This window comes from Pristis pectinata, chromosome 7 (assembly GCF_009764475.1).
Source record: "Pristis pectinata isolate sPriPec2 chromosome 7, sPriPec2.1.pri, whole genome shotgun sequence".
Taxonomy (NCBI): Eukaryota; Metazoa; Chordata; class Chondrichthyes; order Rhinopristiformes; family Pristidae; genus Pristis; species Pristis pectinata.
Window position 1 is genome coordinate 69,195,246 of NC_067411.1, and position 12,188 is coordinate 69,207,433.

Consider the following 12,188-nt stretch of genomic DNA (forward strand, 5'->3'; position numbering starts at 1 on the left):
GACCCTGGATCTAACTTATGTAACTTTCCCCTCTGATCCCAGCTAAAATGACCTCTTCAAAAAAAAACCATAAAACTTAAATCAAATCAAAACATTGTCCAAAGGATTGTTGATGTGTTCCTGATCTTCCAGTACCCACTGGTGATGCCCATGGGTACCTAGTCGAGAGCACATCTAGAAACAGGGCAGGCGGTCTGGCCAAATGAATTCCCTGACAGGTCACTGCTTGGACCTATTAACACACCTTGGCCAATCCCAGGAGCAGCCCCATGAGGAGGCTCCTCAGTTTGCTCCCTTTGCACCCGCACCCCCATATAATCAGGAGTGAGGAACAAAAATGCAGCTGTACATCTAGGAATTGCCCCTTCAAATAATGCAACCTCTCACACCTTGGAACATGGACTCCCCTGGGCCACAAAGATTGCAAGCAGTTTGTTAGCCCATGAACCCACTTAAAGTTAAATGTAAAAGAATTCACCACATAACACCCTCCCAGCCCATCCCCTGAGGGGTTGTGGTAATTTGAGTGCACTGATTTTCCACCACCACTGTGGTGAATGATAAATGAATCAAAGTCCTGCGTGATAAATGGGCATTAAAAAATCAAGGAAATTTAACAGTACCGTAAGCATGTGTAGCATGTTACGTGTGAATTTAAACCCGTTAGTTTAGTCCAGATGAAAGGTCTCCACCTGAAATGTCCACTTCCCTCTACGGACGCTGTCTGACCCACTGAGTTTATCCAGCATTTTGTTTGTTGACCACACATATACAATACACCCAAATTCCCTTAATCTTTTACAGGGAAATTGCCTTACACTGAAACTGGAACAAATTCAGAGGAAATTCTGGGTCAGCGTACCTCAAGCTCCTTTGCTACTTATTTTTACTTATCAGTTTTTATTCCTAGTAAATTAGTGCAGCTATTGTCTGGCAACTCCTTCAACGTTTTGGGGAAAAATTAATTTTCACAAGTTCTTCGCTGGTTAATTTTAAAGACGTGATAAATCTACGCTTAGTCTTTCGAAAACAAAGTTCCCAGCACAACCACAAAACTCGAATTGCCCCGGTCCTGCCCTTTGCAGCCTCCTCTCGGGGGATCGGACCACCTTAAGGGCGACTTGGCAGTGTCCCCACTGGATGTTACCTAAATAGCGGTTTAGTGAGATCAGCACCCACCCCCACGTCTGCGTCCCTAGCTCTATTTCTCTCCAGTTATGCAACAGCCTGTGATAATGTGCTGTTTTTCAACCTAACCCGGCACAATCTCAGCACCCGCCCTCTCTGTGCCTTGGTTCCGGCCGCATTGGCCGCTCCCTTGTGCCTAGTTGGGTGCTCCCTTTCGCTGTGCGGTCGAGCGCCCTGTCAATCAGGTGCTTCCTTTTTTTTCCACTCTGGCTTGGTTGCTCGGCGGCTGACCTACTAACACACATCTCGGGCACCAGCAGCAGCAGACGTGCGGCTTTATGTGGAGAGGCAAGGCGAGGTTTTCAATGGGAAGTCGAAAAGAGCGAGCTACAAAGTAAACCCGGGAGCACTTTCACTGTTCGCAACGAGCTTTGCTTCGGCATTTACTGATCGCATTTGATCGTGCTTCGCGAGGTAGGTAATAGTTTTGTCTGTTGCCTTTTGGTGTACTGTGTATTAAAATTGATTTAATCTCCGCCTAAAGGCGCAGAGCTCCAGGGAGGCAGCGTTGCGCGTCTTACTGTGACGAACAGCTTCTATATATAAATTCTCTAATTATAATATCTATCCATAGAGGAGACACTGACCACACCATCCTATTATGTAACCACAGGAGCGCTGTTAGTCGTGGTAACGAGGGTCTAGATGTTCGGCGTGTGAGCACAGAATTAGAGAGGGGTCCCAAAACACACAAAAGATCACGGTAGATGAATAATTTTGTAACAAGGAGTTAGGATGCCCTTGCTACAGAGCTCACGTATGTGTATGCATTTCCGAACAAACAGGTTGGCGCTGGGTGGTACGCGCAGCGGACAAATAGCCTTATGTGATGAATTTCCATTTTCTCGTGTATATATTTTATGACATTATTACGCTATTATTAATAGGTTGTTCGCCTGCCGAGCACATCCTGTGCCTTGTACTTGTAGGGGTTGTTCTTGGAAACATTGCATAATATAGCCATTATAAAACGCTGGCAGTATCAAGAAGCTGAATGGACGCTTTTGTAATCCTGCTATTAGGAAATTAGGACGCGGGTGCAGTGCTGTCTTGTCCTTTTTTTTGTAACAAAAAGAAAGTATTTTTAAATGACACAGCAGATATGTATAATCTATTGGTTGGAAGCGGTAAGGGCTGCCGTTTTGATATAAAAATCTGAGTATTTCCATAGCCTTGTGTTACTCGCATCGGTTAACCGATCGCTCAAATGTAACATACATTGTGACTCCTGGCCCTTTGAAGCGAGTCTGTTAGAAAATGTTGCACAATCTAATCGGGAAAGAGGGAAACTGAAAGTCGAAAGAGACCACGTTAACCGTGCAACTATTACAAAGCAGGTATGTCTTAGAAAGAGCTCGAGGATTGTTTGAGGGTAACCAGGAATTGATTGCTTCAAGTGAATAAGGTCTTAAAAATGATTGTTGGAATTTAACGGACCTAAATCCCTTTCCCAGTACTTTGCTCAGAAAATACGGAGGAAATCTTTGTTTATTTTTAAAGAAAAAAAGTTTTTAGTGATATGCTGCAGCTTCTTGTGTTTTTCTTCCCCCAGTACAAAGGAGTATGTTGTAGGCGTTGGTGTTGGGAACACGTGAAGGGCAGCGGCTGCATTCCTTTGTTCAGGGTGGATTGGAGTGAAGAGCAAGTCGAAGAGCTGAATGAGGATGAATCAGCCGCAGGATCAGCTCGGATGCTGCTTTAGTCACGTATTCTGACTCTCACTGTCGCAATCCAATGAGAGGGAAAGAAAACACACACAGACAGAGGTACATTACATTGTGAGGCAATCGCTTCTGGATTGACACATCGTTCCAGAACATTTCATCAGTGCAGCGATAAACACCTTTAAACGTTATCGAGGCGCGCAATGAGAGAAAGAGAGAGAGGGTGGTGGTAGGGCACTGCTTGACAGTGACTGTAAAAGATGAAAGCAGCTTGTTCAAGACGTTCTTTCGTGGTGGATCTATTAGTTTAGCAAAAGTTCCCCACTCCAGTTCTCTTTGATAGATGACCATCTAATGTGTCCCAGCTCTCGGTTCTCTCGGTATGATTGTTTTGATTTCTAATGATAAGTATATGGATTTTTTCCCATATAAATCTAGCAAATTGTTAATGACTTCAGAGAAAGCTCCGAACTTCGCAGTTTTTAAAAGATCAGTTTATTTTGAGCAATGTGCACTTTTAAAATATTCATTCAAATATTAATTTCCACGACAGTTGAATCTGTTCAATCCAGTCTTTCAAAACAGACAAACGGATTTTGCCCATTCCTGGTCTGGCTGTTTTGGTTGCACTTGTTTTAATGCTTTGTTACATTAAGTACATTATAGCGTTTGAAATTTGTGTCACTATTATTGTTGACCTGACAGCAGGAGTCAATTGTGTGTGGCTGGCTAAGTAGGTCATTTGTATAATGGCTTTATTTTCCTTGGTTAGTAGCGTTGTCATCAACAGCACTGGAGTGGATCGTTGAGTTGTAACGCGGGTACTGTTCTCGAGAGGGCGCCACGATTATCTTCATTTGTGTGCAATGTCTGATTCAGGGTCGCGACAGAAAGTTTTTGCGCGGCTCTAAAATTTAACATTGTGAAGAAGTAAGAAGGAAAAGCAAATAAAATTATAATCCTTATGGAAACTTTGGGCACTAAGGGATACCACATAACCTCCTGTTTTCTGATGCCAAATGAATTAAGATTTCAATTGGTTTACCCAACATATGGGTCAAGGAAAGCCCTTTTAATCCACGTAAATTCAACGATTGTTAGTTTTCCATGTATCTTTTCTCAGTGACCCATCCCTGCTGAATCCTGCCAGCATAATTCTAGCATTTTATTCAAGTGTATTTGTTTATCTTCAAGCTGTGAGCTGGATAGTGACGGAATTGCCCACTGCCTATCTACTTGAATGTCCATTTGAGTACTGCCTTAATATAACTATAGAAAATCTTGTGGAACCACACTTGGGAGTATTGAGTATAACTTTGTATCCTTTTACATTGGAGACTATTTGCTATGGTGGGAGTGAAGATTCACCAGGCTGGTTCTTGAGATGGCATGTCTGTGATATGGGGAGAGACTGAGTAGGCTCAGCCTCTATTCTTTACAGTTTAGAAGAATGACCTCATTGAAACTTTGCAAAATTGTCAGAGAGCTCAACAGGATAGTTACAGGGAGGATGTTTCTCCTTGCTGAGGAATCTAGAATTAGCAGGTCACAAAATAAGAGGTAGGTGACTTAAGACTGGTATAAGGAGAGAGTTCTTCACTCAAAGGGTGGTGGACTTTTGGAATTCTCTAGCCCAGAGGGTTGTGAAGTCTCACTGATTGATAGCATTCAAAAACTGAGATTGGTGGAGTTCTGTATATTAGAGTAATTGAGGGATATGGGGATTGGGCAGGAAAATGATGTTGGTGTAGAATATCAATTAAGATATTTTTGAATAGTGGAGCAGGGGGTCCATGACCTATTAGTGCTCCTTTCCCTTATGTTCAAGAACCAGTGTTGCTTTTAAATCAGTTGCAACACTTTGATTAGTACCCTAAGATTTGTCAGCAGCACAGTCCTGTGATATCTCTGATCAGTCTTATAGCACAGTCAAACTGCATATCATCAATCCAATGAGATATTAGGATTTTATCATCGTTTTATTGCATACTGTATTAAATGCAAGTGGATTTTCAGTATACTTATTTTTCTTTAGCAACAAAAAGTTAATAAAACCCAATATTTACAACTACTAGGTATTAAGAAAATTGGAGCAATACAATTTCCTGTAAGTATACAATTGGTGTCACTCATTCTATGAAAGTAATAGCGATTGTGGAAACTTAACCATTTTGATTTCCAAGACAAATAAAATGAAATATGTTTGTTCAATCATCATCTTCAGCCTATTCTGAGAATAGAAAGACAGTCATAGTTACAGTTGAGTAATGTAAGAAGCACAAAGTGTCATTTGGTACATGTAGAACATTTTTTGATTTCTGCCCTCAAGGTTTTCTAGAATAAAGATAAACAAGGATTATATTGCAAAATTGCTTCTAATTTTGAATGAACCTTTAAAACTTAAGTCTGCTTGTCTTCACCTTACTAATACTGGACACTTTTTTATGGAGGCAGGGTCTATTATTGTGACCTAAAAATTGTGATATACTGAGAGCATTTTTGTAGTTCAGCAAATATCTTATCTTGAAAAATCATGTGGATGTACTTATATCCAATGAATTGTTATGTGCAAGTTTTTAGGGAGGTAAGAATTAACTTGATATTTTTGGATGGCGCAGTGGCTCAGCTAGTAGATAGCCACAGCACTAGAGACTGAGACCTTAGGTCCAGTCTGTGTGGAGTTTTCATGTTCTCCCTTTGACCACAAGGATTTCCTCTGGGTGGTCTGGTTTCCTCACACATCCCAAAGGTGTGCTGGCTGGTAGGTTAATGGCTACTGTAAATTGCCCCACATGTGTATATGAGTGGTAGAATCTGGGAGAGAATGTAAAAAAGAAGGGGAGAAAATGATAAGAAGGTGGGAAGAACAAAAAAGGGGGATTAATGTGGGATTAATGTAAATGGGTGATTGATGGTTGGTGCGGACTCGCTGGGCCAAAGGGCCTGTTTCCGTACTGTAGCTTTCTATGACTATGACTTAATGGTTCAGTAAACAAATATTTTAATGCATTACTGAATTAAATTATTTGTTTGGTACATTTCTGTAGAGAGTGAAGTCCACTAATTTGCTAGGGAGTTGATACTAGTGCCAGCCTTCAAGATAATATATATCAATGATAGTAGATAAAGTAACACATATAGTTCAGAATTAATGGACAAATTTGAATATAATATTAGTGTTTAATATTAATCAGCACTTCACTTGCCTTCCAACATTTAAAATTATTTATTGAAAAACCTTAATAAAATTCATCATGCCATTTACATCAAGATTGGGAAATGCTCACATAAATCATCAATTTATCAGGAAATTATTGTTAAATTATTTTTCAGGTATGTTTTTCCATTTAAGCCTCAGCCATCAGCATGCTTACATTCCTCAGTATTCATTTATACATTTTCCGTAATGAAGCACAATAACCTTCGAACCAGTACTAAACATTACACTTCCCACTGTGGAAATTGCTGCATCCATTTGTAAATATGTAAAATCAAAGAACTTCAGTAAATGTTTCAGGAGGAACTGGATTGATATTTTCATGAAAGGCCTTAACTGCTGACTGGTTAATTTATTGAAAAAAAATATTTCACCCATGATTTCAAATAATCAACAGTTCCTGGGATCTAACTTTGCAGAGATTATTTAACTTATTGAAAAAAGAGTAATGCTCTGTTAAGTAATGAAAATCTGCATTACAAGAAATAAAAGCATAAAACAATTATTTATTTGGGAAGCTGTTCCTTCAGAGTTGAAAGAGTTAATGATAGCTGAAATAAGCAATTAATGACATTGTTAAAAGGGATATTTTAGTCCCATTTCAAGAGCATTCCAGAATTATTAATATTCTTGGAAGTAATCAGACAGTTATTTTTACATATACTGTATCTGAATCGTAGATTAAATTATTAGAAAAGGGAATGAAGGCTCAGTCAGTATCCAATTTACCATCAGCAAAACTTTAAAGATAGATTTTGTAAATGGAATAAAATCTGATTTTAATAAAATCTACAACTTCATTCATAACAAATCTGAATCATTGACTCCTATTAAATTAATCTTTATAGAGGTTCTGAGAAGTTCTCAAGTCTATAATGGAATATCATAGCCATTGAAATATTTTCTACTGATTTTTTAAAATCAAGAACTGTCCTTCTTCACCATGTTCTGCTAGAGAGAAAAAAGATTAATGACTAAAATGTATAAATGCTCTATCCTGTTTTAGGTGTTTCAGTAGTTGGAATTGGATACAATTCATAAAAGTGGTCATATTTTGTAACGTTTGTTTTAATTTCAAAAAGCAGATGGAAATTGGAGAAGGCAGATTTGCAGAGAAATAAGACTGTTGTGTTTAAATATGATGTTTAATTGCAAATGGAGGAAGGAGATTTTATGTTACTTCATATTTATTCTTGATTTAGATTAATCAGTGTTGTGGTTTACTATTAGTGACGATAACCCACTACCAGGATGAATAATCCACCTGATTCAGAGAACATTCAACCTTCTGACTTGTTTTTAATTTAAGGAAAGAAATAGCACATTTTAAGTTCATATTTACCATATTTAGTGTACAGAAAACAATTAGAAATAATAAAGGCAACTTACCTCATGGCTTAAATATTGTTTGACTCATCAGTGCTGTAGATATATTTATTTTACATTCTTTAACAAAGAAAGATTAGTTAGAATACATTTTCAAACAAAAGCAGTGAACTCCCTACTTTTGTTTTGTATGGACCAGTGAAGCTATACAGTCAAGTGTCAGAAGTTTTCATCTGATACTGTACTTGATCATTTTTTTTTGCTACATGCAGACTGGTTATTCTCAGAATTGCTGGTAACCATTTCCACTAGTAATCACTCATGGGATTTAACTTGGTGGGATCCAGGCTCACTGAGTAATTTTCCAAGTTGTGACTAACAAAAATAATATTTATTGAGTATATGGTTATTTTCAGCATATAAATCTTTCAAGAAGCAAACCAGTAAAAATACAAATAGTCCTTTTAAGACAAACTGACTACAGTACATGATGTAATATGACAGCAGTTTTTATCTTTTTTTAATCACCAGTCTCTTTTGCTTGGTATCCTTATATTCTTATCTCATCTGTGTTTTGGCCCGAGCTCTTGTTGCTATGTACTTCTGACCTCTAGATATAGAGTTGGAAAGATTGCTGATGGAACGGTTGCAGCTTCAGTTGTAGTCCGTCAGTCATTATTAGTGATACAAAAGGGCTTCCCTGATTCCTTGATCTCTTTAGAATTGATGGATAAATGCTCTTAAAAAGAAATACTGACACAATTTTCATGGATGTTTACAATAGAGGAGTAATTATACCACAAAAAAAGGCTGGGGAATGTACATTTTAAGAAAAAGTATATTTTAGGACGATACTTAAGAAATTTACATGCATCTGCATTGTACTTTAATTTTTTAATAAATATTGTTACTTGAATACAATTTCGTTCATAACAAATCTTACATTCTCTTGAACACCCATTTTGATCATTCAGTCTGCTGTTTAGAGAATATGCATGCATTGTATGAATTTAAACACATAGGGACATGTTGGCCCATATTTCACCTTGATATCATGAACAATGGTAAAGCAATGGCACTTGCAGCTGACCTTGAGGAGAGCTGCCTGCAAAGGTCCAACAATCTCTGTGGTGTGAATTTCAGGATTTCTGATGCTGACAGCTCTTGAGGACCACTGGTATCAAGCAACTGTGGCGTCATCAAGCAGGCTAAATAGGCAACCTCAGTGAATAATTCTTACAGAAAACAAAACTGGGAAGTGGAAAGCATCAAGCTAAACAACTCTTTTTAAACATTTTATTATGAATTCAAGATTGGACGTGGGGCTGCTTTTTAACTACAATCTTTAGTTAAAAAGGAGACCACATAATTACAGACATGAAATCAGTTTTATCATCAGTAATTAAATCTTAATATGACTTTAAAACTTACACCTCTTATGATAAAATTTAATTTTTTATATAGTTTTTACAGCAAAAGTAGTTTGTAAATACCAGAAGTTCTCGCATGTTTGCTGGTTTGAGGATTAAGCTGGGAAAGATGGCAAGTCAGCCCTCCCAGTGGAGTTGCAGGGAATTGCTGTAACAACCTATGGATTTCCGTATTTTAATTTGTGTACATTCAAACTCCAAGAGTTTCTACCAAATTTCTTCCATTATAACAGAGAGCACCGCTGCCTCATGTTTTCTTAATGCAGATTCTAAGTCCGATCCATGGTGAAATTAGCTCTGTGAAATTAGCTCTATGAAATTGAATAAGCAATTTTGAAAAGAAATATGAGCATCAAGCTTCCAGATGATGTATGCCTGGACCTTCATGCCAGGTTGGTAAAGCTAAATGCACTCTATGATTGAGTCTGTCGGTGCACTTTGCCTCTGAACTTCATTCCAGTGAAGTCAAAGAATTCTCGAGGCAGACTGTAACACACTCTTGAGAGTTTAGCACTGCCAACATAGAATGAAATTCTAGGCAATGGTTTAATGTTGCATTTGTTTCAGAATGATTAATCTGTTTAATTTTCTTTCTTCCAGGTCATCGATAAAATTACAGTGCAATTGACAGACTCCTTCTAGCAAGTCCAAAAAATAATTTTTGCAGCTTTGTTTGAAATCTAACCGGTAATGAAGATCTGGGTAAGGTTAAGGTTTCAGATTTGTTTGTATTGCAAACAGTGAAAGTTTAGGAATAGAAGCCTGCTAATGGAAGCAAACTCTTCATTGTGGTATATTCTAGAAAATAGTTAAGAACTTTTTGTGTCCCATCGGTCATACATCCACACAAGAACAAAGTTGATATAATGGAAGCTCAGAGACCAGCACTCCAGAAAAATACAGCATTGGTTGGATCTTGCATTTCTGGAGAACAAATGGTGGTATTAGCTCCTGCTTTAGAAAACATAGCAGAGACTTTTTCTGCAGAGGACAGTTTGCTGAGTGATGACTTGAGCATCGGGTCTCTCAAACAAAAATCATCAACTTGTCGTAGAAAGCGGGAATTCATACCCGATGAGAAGAAAGATGCACTATACTGGGAAAAGAGAAGAAAAAATAATGAAGCAGCCAAAAGGTCACGTGAGAAGCGACGTTTGAATGACATGGTTTTGGAGAACAAACTGATGGCATTAGGTGAGGAAAATGTAAGACTGAAGTCAGAACTTTTAGCTTTGAAATTAAAGTTTGGATTAATTACTGCGGCATTTTATGCCCAGGAGATACAGAATCTTGGAAATTCTCCAGGGCCGTGTTTTCAAGACTATAAACCCTCCAACATAAATTTAGCTTCTTTCCCACCTGACCATGAACGCAATTTTCTAGCAAATGGTTGTATTTCTGTCATTAAACACTCACCACCAAGTTCATTGTCAGATGTTTCAGAAACATCTTCAAATGCCAGGGAAAGTCCTCTTCTCCAAGTTGCATGCAAAAGCCCAACCAGTACCTTCAAGGTTATAAAACAAGAGCCTCTGGAATTCAAACTAGATTCTAGGACCTGCTTAAGGGAATCCAGTGAGGATAATGGTTCATATGTTGCAACTGTATACAGGAACTACATTGGGAGTGCCTTCAGTGGAAATTATTCCCATTCGCCACCTTCTTTACAGATTACTAGATCATCAAGTAATTCCCCAGGAACATCAGAAGCTGATGAAGGCATCCTAGGGAAAAATACATCTGAAGAGGATGGAGAAGATGAACAGCGAGTACCAAAAGGCCCAATTCCCTCACCTGTAGAACCAAAAATTGTGAGCAATGCCACAGTTAAGGTCCCTGAATCAAACTCTTCTGCACTGCCTCATAAGCTTCGTATCAAGGCTAGAGCAATACAGATTAAAGTAGAGAATGTGGAGGCTTATTATGAAACGGCGGAAAAACAACCATCTGCCACCAATATTTCCGCTGAAAGATCTTGCGCATTAGACAGTGCAACAATGTTTAAATGCAATTCCTCAAAGCCAGTGAACTCTTCCCTTGCTCCTTTGTCTATTCAAGTAGCAAGCATCAATGATTGGTCTCAGAAACCAGAACTTTGGCGTCAAAAAGAAATTGAAGAGAAATTGGAAGGGGCAATTAAAAATGTTCAGCCATGTTCTCCAGTTGCACTAACAAACCAATTGGTTAATGCTGGGAAGGACTCTACTTGCAATGGCATTCATCAAGGGGTACACTTGGAATCTGAGAACTTGTACTTAAAACAAGGTATTGCAAACTTAAGTGCAGAAGTTGCATCATTGAAAAAACTGATAGAAAAGCAGCAGGTTACTGCTTCGGACTCTGGCAAAAGCTCTACTGAGAAAAGATTTGCCAACTGAGATTCCCAGCTGAAGTAGAGTAGTACATTTTATACTATGCTAAATTTTCACTGGAACTGTTGTCATTTCACTGTAGTTAAATTGTAATTTCTTGTAAATGCTTCTGTATGTTCTGAACTGTACATTATGAAATTTGTCTTTTGTGGACTTTGTGATAAACATCGTATGATGAAAACATTCACTTCTGTACATTCAAATGCCTGATGCAATGCTACAGACGAATCTTTTACCATTTTGTTTTATCAGACATCAAAAAGCAAAATATCAGGTACAACAATTAAACAGTTGATGAATAATGAGGCTTGCCTGATTTTGTTGAATAAGGGAAATAGTCAAAAATTTATGTTTGTATTTCAGTTTGCAAATATGAAGATTCTGTTACATCCAATGGCTTAAATAGTATTGTCTCTATCTTGGCAGGTTGTGGTCTAAATTAAAAAAATAAGTCACCTGCAAATGGAGTATTTATAGTCAGTATATATATGAAATTAAAATTGAGGATTGGTGAATTAAATTCACACTGCGCAATCTTTTACCTTAAAGTGCTGTTCACTTGAAAACACTACTTTCAGAAAATTGTGCTTTTTATTTCAAATTTAATTGAATTTGAAAGGATTTTTACCTTTAAAAAATTTTTAATTTTGTTTCTCTTTAATTTGGTTTATGGGAATAGAGAGCTCTTTCATTTTTTTAACAATAAGTGTCAGGATCAAGCATTCTCAGCCCTGTTTTATATATAAAATCCTGTTTGGATGATAAATAAAACTCCCTTGACTCTATCTCTGAGAAATACCTTAGCCCCAGTTTTTATTTATTTGTAGGACGTGGGCATTGTAGTTGGTTGGCGTGTATTGCCTGTTTCTCTTGCCTCTGAGCTGAGTGATCATTTCAGTGGGGCATTTAAAGGCAACAATAATACAACTGGTTAGTAGTCACAACTCAAACTGGATAAGACTGATCAATATCCTTCCCTGAAATGCGACTA

At 37.9% G+C, this 12,188-nt stretch overlaps 1 protein-coding gene across 3 annotated transcripts; it reads left to right on the plus strand.

Moving 5' to 3' along the window:
* The first annotated feature begins 1,346 nt into the window (after positions 1-1,346).
* On the plus strand, positions 1,347-11,512 carry nfil3 (nuclear factor, interleukin 3 regulated). Of its 3 annotated transcripts, XM_052019653.1 has the most exons (3): positions 1,347-1,602; positions 2,741-2,954; positions 9,426-11,512. In XM_052019653.1, the coding sequence occupies exon 3, from the start codon at positions 9,692-9,694 to the stop codon at positions 11,201-11,203; it is 1,512 nt and encodes a 503-aa protein (XP_051875613.1). In that variant the 5' UTR covers positions 1,347-1,602; positions 2,741-2,954; positions 9,426-9,691; the 3' UTR covers positions 11,204-11,512. The 3 variants fall into 3 exon arrangements, with proteins under 3 accessions (XP_051875613.1, XP_051875614.1, XP_051875615.1); XM_052019654.1 differs by lacking the exon at positions 2,741-2,954; XM_052019655.1 differs by lacking the exons at positions 1,347-1,602; positions 2,741-2,954 and adding an exon at positions 2,962-3,232.
* The last annotated feature ends 676 nt before the right edge of the window (positions 11,513-12,188 follow it).